Source organism: Dermochelys coriacea, chromosome 4 (assembly GCF_009764565.3).
Source record: "Dermochelys coriacea isolate rDerCor1 chromosome 4, rDerCor1.pri.v4, whole genome shotgun sequence".
NCBI lineage: Eukaryota > Metazoa > Chordata > Testudines > Dermochelyidae > Dermochelys > Dermochelys coriacea.
Genome location: NC_050071.1, coordinates 45,532,875 through 45,556,259, shown reverse-complemented (window position 1 = coordinate 45,556,259; position 23,385 = coordinate 45,532,875). Strand labels below are relative to the sequence as shown.

General features: G+C 39.4%; 1 protein-coding gene across 3 annotated transcripts in view; it reads right to left on the bottom strand.

Moving 5' to 3' along the window:
• The window catches only part of INTU (inturned planar cell polarity protein), a 109,143-nt gene that overhangs the window by 7,697 nt on the left and 78,061 nt on the right, over nt 1-23,385 (bottom strand). For 2 of the 3 annotated variants that reach the window (XM_038400715.2, XM_038400714.2), the window contains exons 9-14: nt 17,048-17,101; nt 15,304-15,366; nt 12,666-12,887; nt 11,540-12,031; nt 10,152-10,249; nt 6,597-6,786 (exon numbers count right to left, since the gene is read on the bottom strand). In XM_038400715.2, coding sequence (XP_038256643.1) covers nt 6,597-6,786; nt 10,152-10,249; nt 11,540-12,031; nt 12,666-12,887; nt 15,304-15,366; nt 17,048-17,101 — 1,119 coding nt within the window. The remainder of the gene's footprint in view (nt 1-6,596; nt 6,787-10,151; nt 10,250-11,539; nt 12,032-12,665; nt 12,888-15,303; nt 15,367-17,047; nt 17,102-23,385) is intronic. The other variant, XM_038400716.2, reaches the window with a different exon arrangement.

Here is a 23,385-nt window from a genome sequence, read left to right as displayed (position 1 = left end):
TGGAATCTCAGCTCAGGTTAACAAGGGCTGTTTCACGTCCATTACCCTTTCTTCGGAGTGGCAAACTAGTTAATGAGTTTTTATTGCACAAGGGAGTCTTGATCAGTGTAAGACAGTATATTTCTGGGGTGCAAGGCTGGGGTGATTGACTGGTGCCTATCTCTGTATGATTCATGAATGGCTCAGGGAGCATTCATGCAATTTTGCTGGGCGTGAGACAGCCCAGGCAGGAGAGATAAGGGAGCACAGCGGTCCCCCAGTTCCAGGTTGTACCCCAGGGATCCTGTACAAGAACACATTCATTTCAGATGCTGAAGAAAAACATCAGAATCTAAGTTGCCTGTCACCTACTGTACAGTATGTAGGGTTTCTGGTTTTCAGTGTTTATTTTTCCCCATTCCAGTGTTTATTTTTAATTTTTGCATACATTTAAAATAGTAAAAATCAGTGATTTTTCAGTGTTTAGAAAATGGTCCAAAATTCATTATTAATCAATTTTATTACCATCATTTTGGTCCAATATTGTGCATCTCTATAAAATTCCAAACCACAGCAATATTTTGTTGATCTAAAAATCATACAATGTGAATACATATTTCTGTGCATCTTAGTTATCCATTTATCATGCATTGTAAACTAAATAGTCCAAACTTGTCTTCCCGAGCCATAGCTTTCCAAATGCCAAGCAGACAGCTACAGTGTATGTTGCTGGACCAAATGCACAAAAACTGTCTGTAAATTTTCTCACAGGAATAGTCTGGTTATCCAGTCCCAAAATGTTATAAAACTGGGTTACACGTGTGCCTGATTCTCCTCAACAAGAAAATCTTTGTCCTCCATAGCATATTCATCAGTTCTTTTTGACCTACAGGGCATTGGGAGCTCAGCTGGCGTCCACTGTAATGACATGTGGCTGAAACAGGCAGGAAGGGTGCATGCTGATGTGGCTGTGGCCATAATAGATGTTTTCACTTTCAGATGCGTGTATCGAATTTTTATTGGTTACACCTGGAAATGCCTATGCATGTGTCAGCTGTTTCTTTATCCAGGTATTTTTGGTATAAACTAAAAGTTGGAAACCTCATGTACTTGTTAGTTGTGACCAAAGGCAACCTGAATTAAAAGAAAAGGTTTTTCAACTTGTGTTATTTTAACTGCTTATATGCAAAACCAACATTCTCCTTTTTTCAACTGCATTTTCTGCTTGCTTTTGGATTTCTATACCTCCCTATAGAAGTGTCAAAGGTATAAACTGATTTGCAGACAAGATTTCAGTCAACAGAGCATCAATTTATGTACAGTTGATGAAAAAATTCTCACTATTCAGGTATTTTTCTAAGTATTAAGCAATCCTAACAGACTTATGTCTGGGTAACAGTCCAATCTAAAAAGACCTCTTAGGTACACGTGCCTCACACCTCCAAACTACAAACAAACTTGAAGGAAGACTTCACTGCTGTTTGCAAACTGCATTCATTCACTCTGTACAAGTTCTTTCCATTCCTCACCATTTGTGAGAATTAAAGTACAGTTTTGCCTACAGGCAGCATGGTGAGGAAATGCCACCTGGTCAATAGCTTGGGATTACTTCTTTCTCACTAACTGCTCTGTCTGCTACTTCTAAGAGCTTAAAAAAATGGTACACAACTTCCATGTATATTTATGTCAAAATATAAAGTTTTTGCCCCCAAAGGAGCTGGAGAGTTCAAAGAATTAGTCATGGATTACCAGCTATTTGGTCAAATCAGCAATGACTGACAGTTGCTACAAACAAATTAGGACTGTAGAAAAAAATTGTACTTGCACACACATCAGTGGTTCTATTTATAATCCAAGTCTCTAAAGATGTGACATTGATTTATTTAGTTTTTTTGTGTGTGCATCTACTATTATCTTGCATCTAGGTGAATTACATACAAAGTAAAACTAGGACTGTCAAGCGATTAAAAATATTAATCACAATTGTGCAATTAATCTTATTAAAGAATAACAGAATACCATTTATTTTAAATATTTTTGGATGTTTACTATATTTTCAAATATATTAGTTTCAATTAAAACAGAAAATACGAAGTGTACAGTGCTCACTTTATATTTATTTTTGATTAGAAATATTTGCACTGTAAAAAACAAAAGAAATAGTATTTTTCAATTTACCTCATACAAGTACTGTATATCAGTCACAAATTTAATTAACACATTATTTTTGTAATGAGCGTCATCAGCATGGAAGCATGTCCTCTGGAATGGTGGCCGAAGCACGAAGGGGCACACAAATGTTTAGGATATCTGGCATGTAAATACCTTGCAATGCCGGCTAAAAAAATGCCATGCAAATGCCTGTTCTCACTTTCAGGTGACATTGTAAATAAGAAGCAGGCAGCAGTATGTTCCATAAATGTAAACAAACTTGTTTGTCTTAGCGATTGGCTGAACAAGAAGTAGGACTGAGTGGACTTGTAGGCTCTAAAGTTTTACACTGTTTTATTTTTTGAATACAGTTATGTAATAAAAAAATCTACATTTGTAAGTTGCACTTTCACGATAAAGAGATTGCAGTTGAGTACATGTATTAGGTGAACTGAAAAATGCATCCAATGAAGTGAGCTGTAGCTCACGAAAGCTTATGCTCTAATAAATTTGTTAGTCTCTAAGGTGCCACAAGTACTCCTTTTCTTTTTGCGAATACAGACTAACACGGCTGCTACTCTGAAACCTGAAAAATACTATTTCTTTATCATTTTTACAGTGCAAATATTTGTAATAAAATAATAATATAAAGTGAGCACTGTACCCTTTGTATGCTGTGTTGTAATTGAAATCAGTATATTTGAAATTGTAAAAAAAAATCCAAAAATATTTAATAAATTGCAATTGGTATTCTATTGTTTAATAGTGCAATTAAAAGTGTGATTAATCACAATATTTTTTTTAATCAGAATTAATTTTTTTGAGTTAATTGTGTGAGTTACCTGCGATTAATTGACAGCCCTAAGTAAAACAAATTTTCGATCAAATACTAAGTACATTCAAAAATTCTTAAAACTTAATTTCACAAAAACCTGCCTAGGGTAGCCAACCCTCCCGGTTTCGCTGGGAGTCTCCTGGAATTATGCCCTATCTCGGATGCTACTGCAGCCAAACTGGGAGATTTTAGGTGCTCAAAGTCTGCTGGCACAGTGGGGCTAAGGCAGGCTTCCTGCCTGTCTTGGCCCTGCACTGCTCCCAGAAGCGGATGGCTCGTTCCTATGGGAACTGCGGCCAATGGGAGCTGCGGGGGGCGGTGCTTATGAGCGCAGGCAGCACACGGAGACCCCCCCACCGGGGCCACAGGGCCAGCTGCTTCTGGGAGTGGCGCGGGGCCAAGGCAGGCAGGGAGCCTGCCTTAGCCCCGCTGCCTGGGAGCCGCCCAAGGTAAGCACCTCCCAGCTCCCACCCCACACCCCCTCCTGCACCCCAACCCCCTGCCCCAGCCCTGAGCCCCCTTCCGCACTCAAATTCCCTCCCAGAGTCTGCACCTCTCACCACCTTCCACACCCCAATCCCTTGCCCCAGCTCTGAGCCCCCTCCATCACCCAAACTCCCTTCTAGAGGTCGCACCCTGCACCCACTCCTGCACCCCAATGCCATGCTCCAGGCTCAGCCCAGAGCCCCTTCCCACACTCCGAACCCCTCCGCCCCACCCCACTGTGGAAAGGGGCGGGGCAAGGGTGTTTGCATTTGTGTGATTAAACAGTTGGCAACCCTAAACCTGCTAGAACATTGATCTTCTCCATGACTCACCATCCAAACTTCCCACCAATCTACCGCTATCAGAAAAAAGACTGGGAGAACAGGAATGTTTTGCAGTTTATCCTGACAGTCACAAAGTACAAATTCTGATGACTTCAGACCTCATGTGATTTTCACAACCAAGGATCCCTTGTTAGAAAACACCCTGGCACCAGATTCCACCTAGATAAAGCTTGCAGTGACTCAGATGATCACAACTGCCATGATTTCACAGGGCAGAGAGACAATGTCTCAAGTGGACGAGGCCCATATGCACACAATATGATCAATGACAGTTGGTGCAATGATATATTAATCTCTAGGAATGTGTTGTTAGAAAGTCTCATGAAGGGGAAAAAATCCTATTAGAGTCATAATAAATGCTGCTTGCAAGAAATTGGAAGAGCATACACCTTGTGTGCCTGTCTCACACATAGAAGAGATTACTTGGCAACATGCTTGAAAGGAGTTGGTAGTTGCAATGTGTTTTTTACTGGACAGATGTCCACATTTAAAACTCACCATTACAAACATTAGTGGCTGGCCAATTTGTTGGCAGTTTTAACAGGAAGGTCAAAGAGACTGAGAATGAGCTACCCTTTCATCTTCAGAGATAGTCTCTTCAGATCAAAAAGAAAAGGAGTACTTGTGGCACCTTAGAGACTAACAAATTTATTAGAGCATAAGCTTTCGTGAGCTACAGCTCACTTCATCGGATGCATTTGGTGGAAAAAACAGAGGAGAGATTTATATACACACACACAGAGAACATGAAACAATGGGTTTATCATACACACTGTAAGGAGAGTGATCACTTAAGATAAGCCATCACCAACAGCAGGGGGGGGAAGGAGGAAAACCTTTCATGGTGACAAGCAGGTAGGCTAATTCCAGCAGTTAACAAGAATATCAGAGGAACAGTGGGGGGTGGGGTGGGAGGGAGAAATACCATGGGGAAATAGTTTTACTTTGTGTAATGACTCATCCATTCCCAGTCTCTATTCAAGCCTAAGTTAATTGTATCCAGTTTGCAAATTAATTCCAATTCAGCAGTCTCTCGTTGGAGTCTGTTTTTGAAGCTTTTTTGTTGAAGTATAGCCACTCTTAGGTCTGTGATCGAGTGACCAGAGAGATTGAAGTGTTCTCCAACTGGTTTTTGAATGTTATAATTCTTGACGTCTGATTTGTGTCCATTCATTCTTTTACGTAGAGACTGTCCAGTTTGGCCAATGTACATGGCAGAGGGGCATTGCTGGCACATGATGGCATATATCACATTGGTAGATGCGCAGGTGAACGAGCCTCTGATAGTGTGGCTGATGTGATTAGGCCCTATGATGGTATCCCCTGAATAGATATGTGGACAGAGTTGGCAACGGGCTTTGTTGCAAGGATAGGTTCCTGGGTTAGTGGTTCTGTTGTGTGGTGTGTGGTTGCTGGTGAGTATTTGCTTCAGATTGGGGGGCTGTCTGTAAGCAAGGACTGGTCTGTCTCCCAAGATCTGAGAGAGCGATGGCTCGTCCTTCAGGATAGGTTGTAGATCCTTGATGATGCGTTGGAGAGGTTTTAGTTGGGGGCTGAAGGTGATGGCTAGTGGCGTTCTGTTGTTTTCTTTGTTGGGCCTGTCCTGTAGTAGGTGACTTCTGGGTACTCTTCTGGCTCTGTCAATCTGTTTCTTCACTTCAGCAGGTGGGTATTGTAGTTGTAGGAATGCATGATAGAGATCTTGTAGGTGTTTGTCTCTGTCGGAGGGGTTGGAGCAAATGCGGTTATATCGTAGCGCTTGGCTGTAGACAATGGATCGAGTGGTATGATCTGGATGAAAGCTAGAGGCATGTAGGTAGGAATAGCGGTCAGTAGGTTTCCGATATAGGGTGGTGTTTATGTGACCATCGCTTATTAGCACCGTAGTGTCCAGGAAGTGGATCTCTTGTGTGGACTGGTCCAGGCTGAGGTTGATGGTGGGATGGAAATTGTTGAAATCATGGTGGAATTCCTCAAGAGCTTCTTTTCCATGGGTCCAGATGATGAAGATGTCATCAATGTAGCGCAAGTAGAGTAGGGGCATTAGGGGACGAGAGCTGAGGAAGCGTTGTTCTAAGTCAGCCATAAAAATGTTGGCATACTGTGGGGCCATGCGGGTACCCATCGCAGTGCCGCTGATTTGAAGGTATACATTGTCACCAAATGTGAAATAGTTATGGGTCAGGACAAAGTCACAAAGTTCTGCCACCAGGTTAGCCGTGACAGTATCGGGGATACTGTTCCTGACGGTTTGTAGTCTGTCTCTTCAGATCAGGGTTGAAACACAGTGGCGGGGGGGGGGTGGGAGGGGGAGCTTAAACTGTCACTGCACATGCCATACACTTTCTGTGAAGAACTTAAATCTCCCGTGTTGTCAAGCTAGCATCCTTCAAAAGCACTAAATTAACAACAAAAAACCCTGTTTTTGTAGAAGGTAGAAGAGTGTAAATGATTTTAGTTCCTCTCTTGCCATTCTCTCCTAGAGACCTTCTGTGAAACTCTTTGCTAAATTATCGACAGTACAGGAGTCATAACACCACATCCCACAGAGCAATCTAATTCTCTGATTCTCGGAGCACTGTCTTGGGGAGGTGAAGCCCTTTTGACATGCATGATTGGTTGTACAGTCTGCCCATATAAGTAAAACACTTAGTAAATTAAAAAGAAAGCTCACAAAGAATCTTCTACTGGGGAACTATTTAAATGCTGAAGTGATAGTAGTCTTGAAAATATTAAGTAGGAGATTAAGTAAAGAAAAAAGTAGAAGAAAACAATTCTGTTAGGAAGACAAAGTTTCTTACTTCTTTCATCATGGCCTGCTGAAAAATGGAGCGAATTGAAAGACAGCAACGATGAAAATTCTTGATTAGCTGAGGGTGGATGGAGCCACTAAGCTGTTGTACTTCTTTATGCGTTGGAGTAATAAAGATTCCTTGCATTGTTTCTAAAGAAATATAGTGGAAGAGGGTGTTCTCAGGACCAGACGTCAACCTTCAGAAATTAGAATAAGTGATTTTGAATTAAACCTTGTCTAGACAACACACTCTCTTATACTTGATTGCTTTCTGCTGGTGGTAACATGGTATGGGAATGGAAACAGACATTGTCAAGATTTTCCTATTTCTATACAAGATGCATTTCCTTCTAATTAAAACTGATAACACTGATTATTTTAAAAAACAGTGATCATGGAGGTAAACTGGGGGTTACTGCCCTACTACAAAGAGGTAGTATTATCCAAAACAAAAAAGAAAGCATAAATAAGTAGCTCACTCAAAATAGAAAAGACATTTAAGAAGGACATATTAGTCACAAAGTTACCTCTGTGCTGTGGGTTATAAAGAACAAAGCTGTTCTTTAAACCAAACTACTGTTCTTGTTCTGTTTTTAAAGCTTGAAGACAACTGCACTTCTAATGTTATTCTCTAATATCACTTCTAATGTTATTTTCCATTAAGTATTTTCCCCACTAATACCCTGGGCTAGAACCCATTTTATTTTCATATATAAGTTTCAGTTGTGATAAGCGAGACCATAAGGACTAGTAATACTTTCCTTGTCATACTTTATTGACTGAAAACAGTGAGTTACTAGTATATATCCAACCATCTTAATTAAAAGAAACTGAGTGTGATATGTTTATATAAAATAATATTTATATATAAATGTGTACATTTGATATTACAGTGCTTTTTTTAGTCATACAGAATAAAGGAGATGAATAGAATGTTGCAAACAGCCAGGAGGTTTCCAAGAACAAGTGAAAATGAATGAGGGAGGTGGGTGGATAGGATGGTAACATTTGAAAATAATCTATTGACAGCGGTTATATTAAGCCTGAGGTAACATGGGAGACTAACAAAACAGGAATTAAGAGAAGACAGTGGTTACAAAGGAAAAATGTAATAGTTCCTCTGTCAGTCAGAACTTCTAACTCCTCGAAAGAATCATCAGGAAGTGCCTTAATGGAAAAAATAAAATAAGATTAAAAAACCCTCCAAAACCAGGAGGCTGAGGCTGGATTTCCAGACAGAAGGCCAGATCTTCAGTTGACATAAACTGAAGTAAGTCCACTAACATGAATAAGAGCTACATTGATTTATGCCAACAGGGAATATGATGCAGAGATTCAGTTATAGTTACATTGTTAATTAGTAAAAGTACACACACAATTTAAATTATTAAATACACTTGGTCAAATTCTCTCAGCGTATACACAAAATTGAAAATATTGTGTTAAACATACTGTTTCATATTTACATTAAAATTGAAGATTATTTTAGATGCAAAACATCACTTATGACTTTTTTGTTTTTTAAAGACTACATTTTCCTGATCTCCCCTTTTCACCAGGATATTCTTAGGCCAAAATCATAGCACTAATGATATGGCATGGATTAAAAAATCACTGGAAGATGAGTAAATGGAATCTACGAACTTCCTTGCAATTTTGCATTTTACTGATGAACTTTCTTAACTAGAGTGGCAGAAGAGAGACGCTACCTGCAGTTTGGACTCACCTATGGGATGGAATAATCATCACGGGTGAAATTAGTCTCTGTGGAAAAGGCCAGCACAAAGCCAGTGCATCACTTAAGTTTTATTTTTGAGGGTTGATGTGAGTCTTAAGTGGGATACTGGCATTGTGCTTGGCCTCTGCACAGAGGTGAAATTCACTCTAACAAAGGCTAGTATTCAGACTGTAAAAAATTAATGTAAGAGGTGTGGCTAAATCCCCTCCACTGCTTTGAAAACTGGGGAGGGCTGTGATGAAATACACAAAAATGCAGATATTCACAGAGTTTAAGGCCAGAGAGGACACTAGTCTGGTCTCCTGCATATCACAGGTCATTTAATTTAATCCAGTAACCCCTGCATTGAGCCCAGTAATTTGTGTGAACTCAGGCTTGTTTGTTCCACAGGCTTGATATTTTTTGAGAAACTGTGCCAAATACCAGCATACAATAAGTAGCCCACTATTAATTTTGAAACATTCCTCTAGCATGAAAACTTGATTAGTTGACTCCAAAATCCCTCACAATAAGAATGCCCTCCTCACTTCTGCAGCTTCAGAGGTGGGGAGGCTTTGTCTGGGCCAGCAGGGAAAAGAAAACCTTGAGGTCTCTTTAAGAATTGTCCCCCTCTAGTGAGAACTCTGTTTCCTCGTCAGTTTGAGGAGCAAGAGTGTGGAGAGAGAAGGGGAGCTTCCTAGCTCAGTGGCTGGATTGAAGGGTGCAGCAGGATTAGGGGAGGGTATCACCTAAAGAAGGTGGGGAGCTGGGCTACAGCGCCTAATGTCTGGTAGGGGCCAACACCTCTCTCCCCATACCCTTAACCCTCAGATGAGGGGAGGGAAGTGGGGTCACAACAATGGCGTTGGGACCAGTATAAAGGTGTGGAAGGAAGTGGTTAGGGCAGCCTTCCCTCAGATGGCAGGAATTACAGAAGGAAGAACAACCAGCACTAGATAAGTTTTGCCTGGTAATTTCTCAGATACGTTAATAAAGTTGCAGCCTAGTTAAAATACATTCTTAGTGTCTTATCTCTCTATGTGTGGGGTTCAGAATAATGCATTATGGGAGAGGTAGTGTTCATCACTAAGCATATTTAGATATATTGTAGGAAGTAAGGAAAACTGGTTACACAGTAATGTAAAAAAAAAACCCCAAATCTTGGCTCTTACTGCAACTGTTCTCCTGCTTGACCACTGTGACTGTGCGTCCTCTAAGTCTACGACTATGTCACAGAGGTCGCGGAAGTCATGGATTCTGTGACTTTCTGGAATCTCCATGACATTGGAGCTCCGCAGCAGCCCGGCCGCCACAGCAGCAGGGGACCTCCATAGCTCCCATCCACTGTGATGCCCCCCCACCCCCCTGAGCTCCTAGTCCTGCAGGGCAGCGGGGGATCCCCCAGAGCTTCCCAGCTGGCAGCGGCAGCAGGGACCCCGCAGATCCCAGCCTACTGGGATGCAGGAGATCCACAGTTCCCAGTCATTGCAGGCGGTGGGGGGATCTTTTCCCCAGCTCCCAGTCCTGCTAGGCAGCAGGGGATCCCTCGCAGGTCCTAGCCTTGCGGTCAGGGGTCCCTCAACTCCCTGCCGCTGCATGCAGTGGGGCAGGGTGCTGGACTCTGTGCCCATTTTGTCGGGGATGTTTTCAGTAAAAGTCAGGGATAGGTCACGGCTTCTGTGAATTTTTGGTCATTGTCCATGACCTGTTCATGACTTTTACTAAAAATATCCATGACAAAATTGTAGCCTTACATAGAACCTTTGGTGATTTGCATGTCTTTGGACAAAAATGGTGAATGTGGTCTGAAAAATAAAATATTTAATAAAACCAATAATCTCTTACTTGACAGCATTGTAGAGTTCCATATCTTTCTCTGAAAGATTCTTTTTCAGGTTTCCTAAATGAAAAGGATTTGGAAGGGTATGTTTCTTTTTAGTGACCTAAAAAAAAATGGCACAGTAAACTAACATAATAAGGACATCTAATCAAGGACCAAAATCCAGCCAACGATATCATTTATTTAAAATGGAAGTATTAAAAAAATTAAATAATTTCAGCCATTTGTAGAATGTACTTTATAAGGTAAAGTCTATTTCAGGTTAAAACCAATTGGTCGCATTGTTCAATGTATAATAAGTTCCTTGGTCAATATTGCTTATTGCTTTTATAATCTTTGGAAAAATTCTCCTATTGCTTTTGTAGTTTTCAGCACAGCTGTGCCCAATTAGTCAGAAGGCCAAATATTTAGAAGCGATGATGATCCAGATGAAAGAAACAGGTGCTAATTGTGATCCTAATCCTTAAAGCTCACTGAAGTCAAGGAGAGTCTTTCAACTGACTTCAGCATGCTTTGGATCAGTCCCTTAAGCCCCCAATTAAGCAAGGTGCTTAAGCAAGCTGCCTTACTTTAAACCATCTGAGTAGTCTCATTGATAATTTTAGTTCTAGTTTTAGTTAGAACTGAAACTATCCTAATGAAACTCAGGGAAAACTAACACTGACTTCTTAAGCACCAGGAGTTTGCATTATATAATCAAAACCAAATAAATACATAATTATAGCACTAAACTAACTTTAAAGTAATCAAGCATCATTTATAAAAAATATAAAGAATTATCCTGTTTCCATTTATACAGAAAAAATAATTACCAACGAACGAGTGAAATGCATCAGTTTTTGTTCATTTTTTCATAGCTGTCTCCACGGTCACAGAATGCAACTAGAATCTGCAACCTTACCGTACATTTCTTAGGCTATGTCTACACTATGCACCTTTTAGTAACACAGCTGTGCCACTACAGCCATGCCATTAAAAGGCGCGCAGTGTAGCTGCTGTTTATCAGCAGGAGAGAGCTCTCCCACCGACAAAATACTTCCAACTCCAGTGAGCAGCGGTAGCTTTGTCGGCAGGACAGCTCTCCTGCTGACAAAGTGCTGTTCACACTGGTGCTTTTAATCGGCAAAACTTTTGTCATTCGGGGTGTGTGTATGTTTTTTTTCACACCCCTGAATGACAAAAGTTTTGTGATTCAGGTTCCAGTATAGAAAAAGCCTTATTAATAACTTTTTTCCCCCAGTGAATATCATTCAGCCTCACATTTATTAAAACATTTACCATAAGAGGCAAACATCCAGAATAGCATTGCTTAATTTCTGAACATTCCGTTGGCTGTACCTACCTTCAAAAGTTAAACAATTTAATATATAATACATTGTAATAATAATAATACCTTGAACAAGCTACTACTTCCCTCAGACCCGCCAAAACCTTGGGATTCTTTTCGTTCGTGCTTTCGGACCTGATCTAGTGTAGCAAGTGGGTTAAGGCCTCCACCTTCTTCAGGACCTTCACTGCCATTGTCAGATCCTCCACTGCTCCTTGAGGGACTGGGCTTACGTGTCCTTAAGGAGGAGTCAGTGAAGAGTGTTCTCTTGCTTGTTGTAGAGGTTGCGGATTTGGAAGTATTTTGTAGTTTACTAAGGATGGGTGGGGTTGTAAAGCTTTCCAGTTTGTCACGTGATGCAGGAAGGAACCAGTCAGCACAAGATAGACATGGAATGGAGGGAGATTCTAATCTTTCCTCTATGCTAGAATCTATGCCTTCCAACTGAAGTATAGTTGCTTTGATCTGATCAACGTATATACAATCTGGTCCTGGATTCCCAATGGCTTTGGAAGTGCAGCCCCCTGTCTCCAGCAAAACACACAGCATAAAGTGTCTCTGTAAAACAAATAGGTATAAAAAATTAATCTTTGATTTAAAATACTGCATACTGTAGAATCCATTCTATATTATACTCCTTATCAAATCTAATATGGTATCTCAGCAAATTACAAAGATTTGCAAAACTGGACAGGTTCCCTGCCCTCCAACAAGAGACACTTTACGTCAAAATCATTCCTTAGGGCTTTTTTCTCCCCCCTATTACAATACTCATGCAAATGAATGTTTATTTAATCACAAGTTATGAAAATTAAGTTACTGTGCATATGAGAAACTGCCTCTTAAATAGTTATTTGCTGGTTATTTTTAAAATAATTTCCTCTCAAAGTGGATGAAGTATCTGAAAAACATCATATTATAAAAGTAAAAATTTCAACTTAAGTGAACAAAAGAGCATCAAAACCATGAAAATTTTATTTATGCTTAATTTTATAAGCTTTATGAATATTAATAATAATTTTCTTCCCCAGCTGAAAAATTCTACACCAATTCACAGCTGCAATAAGGATGTTTTTTAAATGATGAAATCAGTGTATGCTTAGTACTGGAAATATGTAATCACATTTTACAATGTAAAGGCAACAGCAGAACAGACAATCAAACCATGGGTGCTCTGGAAATTGTAACTTACCAAACCAACTATTAGTAAAAAGTATCTTGCTTCAGGCTCCCTGTATCCTGTAACACCTGAAGCTTCATTTGGTTGGAGGTGATGGTGTGGAAATACTTCTCGCCATATCACTAACTGACCAATCCTCTGTTCTGCTGCCAAGGGTAACAGGCAATAGTGTCGACTATATAAAGCAATATCAATAAGATCCTCCTTTGGTAAGTGATTGCCAATCAAATAGCCCTTAATTAAATCACAAAAAAGAATGCACATTCAATAAAAATAACAATACTCTTCATTATATAGTGTCTTTAATCTAAAGATCTCAGTGTTTTACATATTAAAATCATGAGCTCTTTGGGGCAGGCAGTGGGGACTATCTTTTTATATTGTGTGTGTATAGTACCTAGCACAATGGGATCCTGGTCCACGACTGGGGTTTTTAGGTGCTATGATAAAACAAGAACAAGCCAACAGATAAGCAACACTCCTGTAAATTATTATTCCAGTTTTACAGAGGTGTAAAACTGAGGCATACAGAAGTGAAGTGGCTTGCCAAACACCTGCTTGCAGAATCAGTAATGAACCAAACGAGCTTTTAATCTCCTAGTTCCCCTGTGTAACTACCACACAACACTAGCTCTTTGACTGAAATTAATATTGTTTCCCAAACAGGACAAAACATGATATCCCAAAACAAGGATTAAATATGATCCTCATAACTATACATCATAAAAATTACCTAGTCTTAATTAAATCGTCTATATTTACCTTTAGAACAACAGCTTAAAAGTATTGCTGCCTGAAGGCTTTATTCTGCTAGCTACTGAGCACTTCCTGCAAGGTCCTGAATATCTCAACTCCTAGGTGCCTATCACCTCATAAGATTGGACTGGAATTTGAATGGATGAATTCAAACTGGAACAGGTACAGAGAAGGGCTACTAGGATGATCCGAGGAATGGAAAACTTGTCTTATGAAAGGAGATTTAAGGAGCTTGGCTTGTTTAGCCTAACCAAAAGAAGGTTGAGGGGAGATATGATTGCTCTCTATAAATATATCAGAAGGATAAATACCGGAGAGGGAGAGGAATTATTTCAGCTCAGCACCAATGTGGACACAAGAACAAATGGATATAAACTGGTCATTGGGAAGTTTAGACTTTAAATTAGACGAAGGTTTCTAACCAACAGAGGAGTGAAGTTTTGGAATAGCCTTCCAAGGGAAGCAGTGGGGGAAAAGATTTATGTGGCTTTAAGATTAAATTCGATAAGTTTATGGAGAAGATGATATGATGGGATAACATGATTTTGGTAATTAATTGGTCTTTAAGTATTCATGGAAAATAGGCCTAATGGCCTGTAATGGGATGTTAGATGGGGTGGGATCTGAGTTACCCAGGAAAGAATTTTCTGTATTATCTGGCTGGTGAATCTTGCTCATATACTCAGGGTTTAGCTGGTCGCCATATATGGGGTCGGGAAGGAATTTTCCTCCAGGGCAGATTGGAAGAGGCCTTGGAGGTTTTTCGCCTTCCTCTGTAGCATGGGGCACGGGTCACTTGCTGGAGGATTCTCTGCATCTTGAAGTCTTTAAACCATGATTTGAGGATTTCAATAGCTCAGACATAGGTGAGGTTTTTCGCAGGAGTGGGTGGGTGAGATTCTGTGGCCTGCATTGTGCAGGAGGTCAAACTAGATGATCATAATGGTCCCTTCTGACCTTAATATCTATGAAATGGTCACTAGCTTTTCACCCAAAACAGAATTGACATTTGTTGGCAGGCGAAGTCTTCTGCTAACACTGCCCTTTCTGTACCTCTTTTGATTTTCTACATTACATTAAAAAACATGCACACAGGAGACCAGCTGCATGAGTTTTTCTAGAGCAGGTCTGGATGACATGATGGTAAAAATGCCAATGGATGGTCTGCATTAGAGTTTCCATTATTGCTAGCATTTCGTTGGCATTGCATTGTTACACCAGTCTCAGTGTAGACAGGCCTTATCCTTGTACTTTAGTCATGCAAGTAGACCTAATCCATGGGACTACCTGCATAAGTAAGGATTGGATGACTGAGACCTTAGAACATAAGCTCTGTAGAGTAGGAGTTGTATATTACTCTTTGTTTTGTAAGGTTTTGAATATACTGACAATGCTCAATAAACAACATGTTTACAAATACCAGAGGCCAAGCTGAAAGAAAGTTATTGATTCAGTTTCTCAAGTCTTATCTATCTGGATAACAGTTACAACCAGAGGCCTTCAGTTAGTGACAGGGATGGGCAAAGAACAATGCTATCAGAATACCACACAGTAATTCTCTTATCAATTAATGTGGTAATTCATCACTGACTCCTGTACCTCTTCATTCATCTCTTCACACACACCACATTTTGCAAGATTGTTGTTGTAACTGGTTTCATAAAGATATTTTAGTGCTACATATCATACAGTAAGAATCGTTTAAAGACTTTAACTATTTTATTTGTGAAGTAAATGGTTTTGTTCTATTCTGTGAGTTCAATTATGTCTGTTAGACAAAATGACCACACATTGTTCATATTTGTCAAGCTCAGGCAAGTGTTAATTCATGCTTGGCTTATGTTTCTGCTTGGTGCATTTTTCAAAACTCCATGCTGTACTCAAACGGTCTCACCTTATAGAAGAGACAAGATCCCAGAATCATATACAACCGTCTCATGTCATAGTAATCTTCAGACTGCAAACAAAAATATAGTACATTTATAACTCCTGATTGTTACATGACTGAGTGAAGGCAAGTGAAACTAATTCCATTAAATAACAGTCAGTGTCATTTAATACTTCAATTTTTCGGAGTGCCTTCTTTAAATATTAATTTATTAGCAGCTGAGCATCAGAGAGGTGAAGTTAAAACAAACAGCTAAATAAAATATAACACTTAGACTTTATTGTTGTTTTTCAAGTCACTGCAGAGTCATCTTTATAGTTATTTCCAGCACAGCATAACAGGTACTCAGATTTCCTACTCAGTTCTAATCTATCTGTAAAGCAGATGGCTTTTTTATAGGTTCTTTAAGTTTCACAGGTCATAACAGCCAGCTAGCTGTTGCATAGCTCTTGCCACCAGAGGGACCTCGTGTAGCAAATCTAGGAAGACATACCAGTCCTTTTTCATAGTACCCGGAAATACGTTACCCAACATTAACTCATTCCATTCACTTTTTAATTTAATTGACAAATGCTCTCACAATCACAACACAGATCTCAACTGGGCAGCTTTAATTTTAAATGTAGTGGATACATATAGCTCTTCTCAATAAAACAGTATTTATAAATGTAATTTTCAATAATCATTAGGAAATTATTTTATTTAAGAAACAAATGGCTTGGTTCCTATTAGACACAAACAGTAAAGTTTAACAAGAAGTGAGACTATAGACATCCACCTGCCTTGTATTTTATTGTCCCGGACATTTTATTAGTTAAAAAAAAAAACTCCAAAATGTTCAGTATTATACATATTCAATAATATTTTCTTTACATGTGGGCATAACAGATCCAGCTATGACTTCATTTTTAAAAAAGTTTCTTCTGAAGCAAGAATTTAAAGAGGGACTTTCATACTGAGGAGAAAACTTTCAAAAGTATAAACATATTTACCTCTCACCGTTTGATATGTAATAAAGGAAATATACAAAAAATGATGCTTGAATGACTTGCTTCTTTCAAGTTTGTTCCAAGATAAAAATTATTGAAAACTATGAATGTGTATAATTATACTGTGTAGAGAAAAGCATCCAGTTCTGTACACACACACACACACACATACACAGTCACACAGTTTTATGCCAATGATATATTATATCATCATTCTCTAACAAGTATTAGGCTTACATCATTAAGTGTTAACAAAAATGTGGTAAGAACAATGTCTTATATTGCACCACATAGCCTTCTAGACTTTCTGTTACTGAGATTTTAGTTGCTTTCTTATGATTGGTGAGTTTTGTTCTTAATGCTGTACAGCAATTTTAAGGACTATCCATAACTACTTGAAAGAAAGAGAAAATGTTGATTTTTACTACTAACTGAAAAAGAAAGTATCACTGTTATAGCAAAGAGTGGCTTTTTAGCTGAGCTAAGCATCAGTTAAGTTTGCAATTATATCAGATCTAGCTTCCACTCAGTGTCCCTATAGTTACTGGTGTAAATGCAAAAAGAAATTCATGAAAAAGGAAAGTTCTTTAAACTTTTACTACAAATCAAGAAAAAGTATGGATGGCTGTTACACCATTGTGACATAGCTTGCTTTGACTTTCAGTTGGTTAAGAAAACTAATGGGCTTTGATCCAAGATTTCTTCAAACTACTGAATGTGAACAGCACAAATCGCCTGCCCTATAAAAACATGCTCCTTACCAGCTCTGCAAAATCAGCTGCCTCCAAATCACTCAGTGCTGTGTCAATTTCCATCTGAAATATTGAAGTGGTGGATATGAACATATTTTTCCAAAAAACATACTGACAATTACAACAACATATATGACATAGTACTAGTAGCCTCACAAGATTAAGAGTCATTATTCATTACTTTATAGGGAAATGGTAAAAAATTGTACATACTTTTTGCATTAATAATATCAAACATCATAAATATCTAATTCTCCAAAAGATTAAAGAAAAATCTTTTCCAATTTCTGCATATTTCCCTCACTCTGCTTGTCTGTCTCCTGAACCCACTGTTTTATATAAAGGAGATGTCAATCTTACTTTCTTCATGCACTAAAACTTGAAGGCAGGAGGCTCCCCTGAAAGCTGGCAAAGCTTTAGTATCCAACTGAGTTATTAGAAAAATCTTTTTCACTTTGGATTTACTTTTTGTCTCTATGGAAATTTCCAAAACTTTCTCACACTTTACCTTTGTTCTACTCAAACAACAATAAGCTTGCATATTTTTTATCTTCAGGAGGTGTTGATTAATGTAAGTTTTACTAAAAATACTTTTAGTTAAAGAACATAATAGCAGCCACCCAGGTTCATGACAAATATGCTACTTAATTAAAAGAATTTTTAAAAGGCCATGGCCCCCCTTTCAGGCTCTGTAAACAAGCTGTCTCTTACTGAGATATAGTAAATTTTTCAGATTTATAGAAATGTTAACCATGCTGTTGTCAGTCAACAAATAATCATGCCTCTCAACTTCTCCCTTGGTTTAGAACTAAATTATACATCTATTCCACACAGAACTAATATTCTTATTTTTATTATTAAGGAGATTGCCAGTCCTTCCCTAATTAAGGTTGTTGAACTAGCTTCCAAATATAAACCTAATTTTTAATCCCACTCCCAACTTCAACCAAAACCAATCCCCAGAAATTTCAACTTCAAGTTTACCACCTATCACTTTCTGAAAAATGTGGCACAAGAATTCAGAAGCATAGGGGTTTAAAAATGTCCTTATATACTTTTGAAAGATTTTCCTGCTACTTTCTTGACTTTCACTCTCCAAAACAGAGTCACATAGAAAGTTCATACTTCACTTCCCCGAGAGTGTCAAACTCACAGAAACGTCTTTCATATATTTTCTTCAGGGGGATAGACGTCAGAATTAGAGATTAACATGAGAATAAAAAAACCACAGCTATATATACAGTGCTTGAAAAGTCTGTGATAAGTAGAAAGCTTTCCCAGGTAAGCGCCTCTATTTCTGCAGAATCCAAGCTTTTATTTAAAAAACAAAACAAAACAAAATAAAACCCCAACAAACTCAAATTTCTAGCCCTTACAGTTGCAAAGATAACCTTCCAAATATGAACTGAATGTAAGTACTGCTGTCTTCCTTAATTTTCAGATAGAGAACTACACAATATGTCTGCTGCTAGTCAGAGGTTTCACAAGTTGCAGAAGAAAGAAAACTGACCAGTATATTGCCAGTTTTCACTACTGATAATGGGAACCCAACCGGTAGCAGTGAAATTGGAAAGAATCAGGTCAGGTAAACTTCATTCTGTTACTGCAGAGACTGGCACTGAGCTTTTCACAGTGGAGGAGTACTGTCATAAATATAAAGAGAAGGCTAAACACCTTTAAATCCCGCCTGGCCAGAGGAAAAACCCTTTCACCTGTAAAGGATTAAGAAGCTAAGATAACCTCGTTGGCACCTGACCAAAATGACCAATAAGGAGACAAGATATTTTCAAAGCTTGGGGGATAGGGAACAAAGGGTACTCTCTGTCTATGGACCAGGGACCAGAGCAGGAATGGTCAGAACTCCTTTAAAAAGTCAGTAAGCAATCTAGGTAGATATGCGTTAGATTCTGTTTTGTTTAAATGGCTGATAAAATAAGTTGTGCTGAATGGAATGGATATTCCTGTTTTTGTATCTTTTTGTAACTTAAGGTTTTGCCTGGAGGGATTCTCTTTGTTTTGAATCTGATTATCCTGTAAGGTATTTACTATCCTGATTTTACAGAGGTGATTCTTTTACTCTAATTAAAATTCTTCTTTTAAGAATGTGATTGCTTTTCATTGTTCTTAAGATCCAAGGGTTTGGGTCTGTGTTCACCTATGCAAATTGGTGAAGATTTTTGTCAAGCCTTCCCCAGGAAAGGGGGTGTAGTGCTTGGGGGGGGATTTTGGAGGGGAGACATTTCCATGTGGGTACTTCCCCTGTTCTTTGTGTAACACTTTGGTGGTGGCAGCTTTTAACCTAAGCTGGTAAGAATAAGCTTAGGGGGTTTTCATGCAGGTCCCAACATCTGTACCCTAGAGATCAGAGTGGGGAAGGAACCATGACAAGTACAAATAGAAAGGCTGGGGGAGAGGTTGAATACTGGAGACACTCCTTGCAGGAGCCAGGAGAAAAGTAATAGAAATGCCCCCCACAACTGCAGCAGTCAGGACTAGCAGAAATATCCCACCTTGGCTGCACCCAGAAGGCTCTTGTGTAGGAGGGAGGAGGCAAACAGAGACATCTCCCTTTCAGAATCCATGGCATCTTAGGTAGGAATTCCAGCAACTAGGAAGTGGTGGAGATTGGCTTCTTACTTAAATGTTGCTCCTGAATAGTGGATCCCACTACTCTTTTATCAGTCTTAACTAGTATGTTTAGTCCTCTGAGTTTTAGACATCTGATACATTTCCAACCCTTATGTATTTCTAAGGGGGTGGTTGAGAAAGTTGATGCAGGTGTGTGTTTGGGTTATGAGGATGGGAGAAAGAGAGAGAGACTGATGGGAGACGTGAGAAAAGAAGAAAGGAAGAGAGATTTTTGGGGAGAAGAAATAAGGGGATGCAGAGAACACAGTGAAGAGAAAGAAAAAAGAGTAAACAGGTCCTGAAAACGGCAGAAAAAATACATCTTTGTTTGTTTATTAGAGAGACAAAGTGGGTGAGGTAATATTTTTTTAGGCGACGTCTACACTCGAGACCTTACAGCAGCACATCTGCACCGATGCAGCTGTGGTCTGTAAGGTCTCCTGTCTAGCCGCTCTATGCAGATGGGAGAGAGCTCTCTCGTCAACATAATTAAACCATCTACAATGAGCAGCAACAGCTATGTCAGTGGGAAAGCGTCCCCCACTGACATGGCGCAATCCATACCATTATGTCGGTCAGGATGTATTTTACCGGCAAAAGTGCTACTTGTAAACGCAGCCTTATTGACTAAATTTCTGTAAATGAAAGAGACAAGCTTTCAAGCTTCACAGAGTTGTTCTTCAGGTCTGGTAAATATACTCAGAGTGTCCCAGCTAAATAGTGGGTGGAATGGCTAAGGAGTAACTATTCCAGGTGAAGTGGGCAGTTAACACCTATATAGTTATGGATCACTTAATTCACAGATCTAGTAAGCACCCCAAACACATCAAGAAATCTGTTACAGACAGGCACTCAGACACCACAGAACATCCTCTGAGGAGAAAATGTCGGTTACACACCTTAACACACTTAAAGTTGCCTTCACCAAACAAAGACACTCCACTGAAGACGGAGATTGCATATTCCAGGAGTGGCCAAATTTACTGACCCTCCGAGCTGCATACAACAATCTTCAGAAGTTTGAGAGCTAGGGCACACTTTCCAGGACTCTGACTTCAGCCCCATGGGAGGCGCCTGACAGGGCTTAGGGTTTCAGCCCTGTTCCTGCTGGAGCCCCAGCAGGTGTGTCCCACAGAGCTGAAGCCCTGAGACCCCCCCACTCCACACTGGGGAGAAGCCCCAAGGCCCCGCTCCCCACTGGACAGAAGCCCCTACCCGACCGCCCCGCTGCATGGCAGAGGTCACAAGCTCTCTCCCTCCTATCAATCTGGTAGGTGGAGAATGGAAAGGAGGTGTAGGAGGCTTCACAAGCCACACTTTAACAGTAAAAGAGCTGCATGTGGCTCACAAGCCCCAGTTTGGCCACCCCTGGCATATGCAATGGGTCACCCAAATACTATGAGAGAGTCTGCTTCAAAAAAGGAAAAAAAAACCCCTAAGACCATACACCCCTCATTGTCACCTACCACTCACGCTGGAACCCATATGTATCGTTAAACAGTTTCAACCCATACTCAGTGGAGACCACATCTTGCAAGAAGTCTTTCCTGAACCCCCTTTTCTGGTCTTCAGACAACCCCCCAACCTCTCTAAGCTCACTGTCAGAAGCAAGCTGCCCACAGACCAGGACACATCAACTCAAAGAGGCTCCAGCCCTACCAGAACAACAGATATAAAACCTGCAGACATATCTTCAGTGCTACAATGATCAATACCGCCCCAACATGCCCTTCAAGATCCATGGGTCCTACGTATGCCTATCATAACATGGGATGCACCTCATCCGGTGCACTAAATGCCCCAATAACACCTATGTGGGTGAAACAGAACAATCACTACACTTTTGAATGAACTCATACCAAAAAATGATAAAAGACAAAGACCACCATATCACATGTGGTTTTCATCTTGCAATGTGTGTTAACACCTTATCGGTTCCACCCTTGTATTGTATCGGTTCCACCCTTGTGATACTTTTGAGTGCCTTTCCCAGACCTGAACAAGAGCTTTGTATAAGCTTGAATGATTGTGTCTTTCACTAACAGAAGCTAGTTCAATAAAAAGACATTACCTCACCCACCTTGTCTCTCCAATATCCTGGGACCAACAGGGCTACAACACTGCAAATAACCATTATTTGTTACAGAAAAGAAAGAAAAAGTGGTGTGAATCCTGGAAAGGAAAGGTTATAAAAACAAAAGAGATTCAATAAATTACCTTTCAAAATGTGTATTAGGTTGCTGATTGACCATGTGCTAGAACTGAATATACTACATTGTCCAGCATATAACTATTCTTTTCCTTTAAATTACAGGGGCATGGCTTTCGGAAGTGGGGTAGAGGGCAAAGGTATGCAGCAGCACATGTATTTTTCATTCTGGTTAACACGTATAGTTCTTGGAGTAGAACATGTCAGATATATTTTTCATGACCTGTATATATACACACTTCAAAAGATAACCCTGTATATGTTATGTGAACAAAAAAAGAGGGAAAAAATCAAATAGGTCCACTAAGCCTTACAGCTGTGCTTGGCTCATGGTATCAGACACTTCTTAAATCAAAATACAATGGAAAAATTATTACAGCATACCAAGTCCAGTAAAATGTGCACACTGATAAAGGTTATTTCAAGATTTTTTTCAACTGGAAATTGAACAGAGATGATAATTTTTCTACTAGCTGTAAAAAGACTGATCCAAATTTGAGTTATTTTACTTAAAAATTGTTTCTGTCTTTTAAAAAAACATTTAATTTATTTAATAGCCAGCTGCTTATATGGCCATATTTTTGACTCCCTGGGTCTTGATATTCTTTCTACCAAAACAAAACCTACAAGGTTTGCTTGTAAAAGTTAAGAATTTTTAAATAGGTGCTAAAAGAGCATGAGTGGGCTAGAAATATGCTCTGTTGTAAACATCAGAACAGGAGTTTTATTGAATTCACGCAATAAAGACCAAAAACAACAATCTTGATCTTTTGAAGTCAACATGTCATTTTCCAAGGTAGCAAGCACCCTTCATTCTCCATTACAAAGGCTCTGTTTTGTCAATTTGATTCAGTGCAAGCTGCTGATTTCCTGTGGGCAGCTACAATGTTTAGGATCCTACAGGGATTCAGTGTCTTTAGAGCTTCATCCTAGAACTCCAGTAAATACTCACATTTAAGGCTTCAATTCATTTCCCTAACAACATTTTTGGAAATTAGTGTCCAGTTATATAAAACTGAAACCCCCCACTCCAAGTGCACATAAGATTGTGCACGTGCGGCTGGTATACATCTTATCTATGAACAGATCTAATAGGTAAATTCAAGTCATAATAAATTTTAAGGCCAAAAGGAATTATTATGAACAAATGCAGTATATAGTGTTAATAATATCTCCCTATTTCTACTTCATATTCCTCTACTTATCCATCCACGGATCACATTTTTATTTCTTAGCCACTGCATCGTACAGGTAGTGCATATTTGGCTGGTTATTCATCATGACCCCTATGTCTCTGATTTCCAAATACAGTCCCCATCCTATACGTGTGACCTGCATTCTTGGTTCCTGGACGAACAACCTTGCAGTTAGCTGTATTAAAGCACATGTTGTTCCAAAGAGCCTAGATCATGTGATCTAGAAAGATCACCCTGTAGAACAGATATGTCCTAATTAACTCTACCAATGTTGGTAGCACTGGAAAACTACCAGTAAAGATTTTTTATTTCGT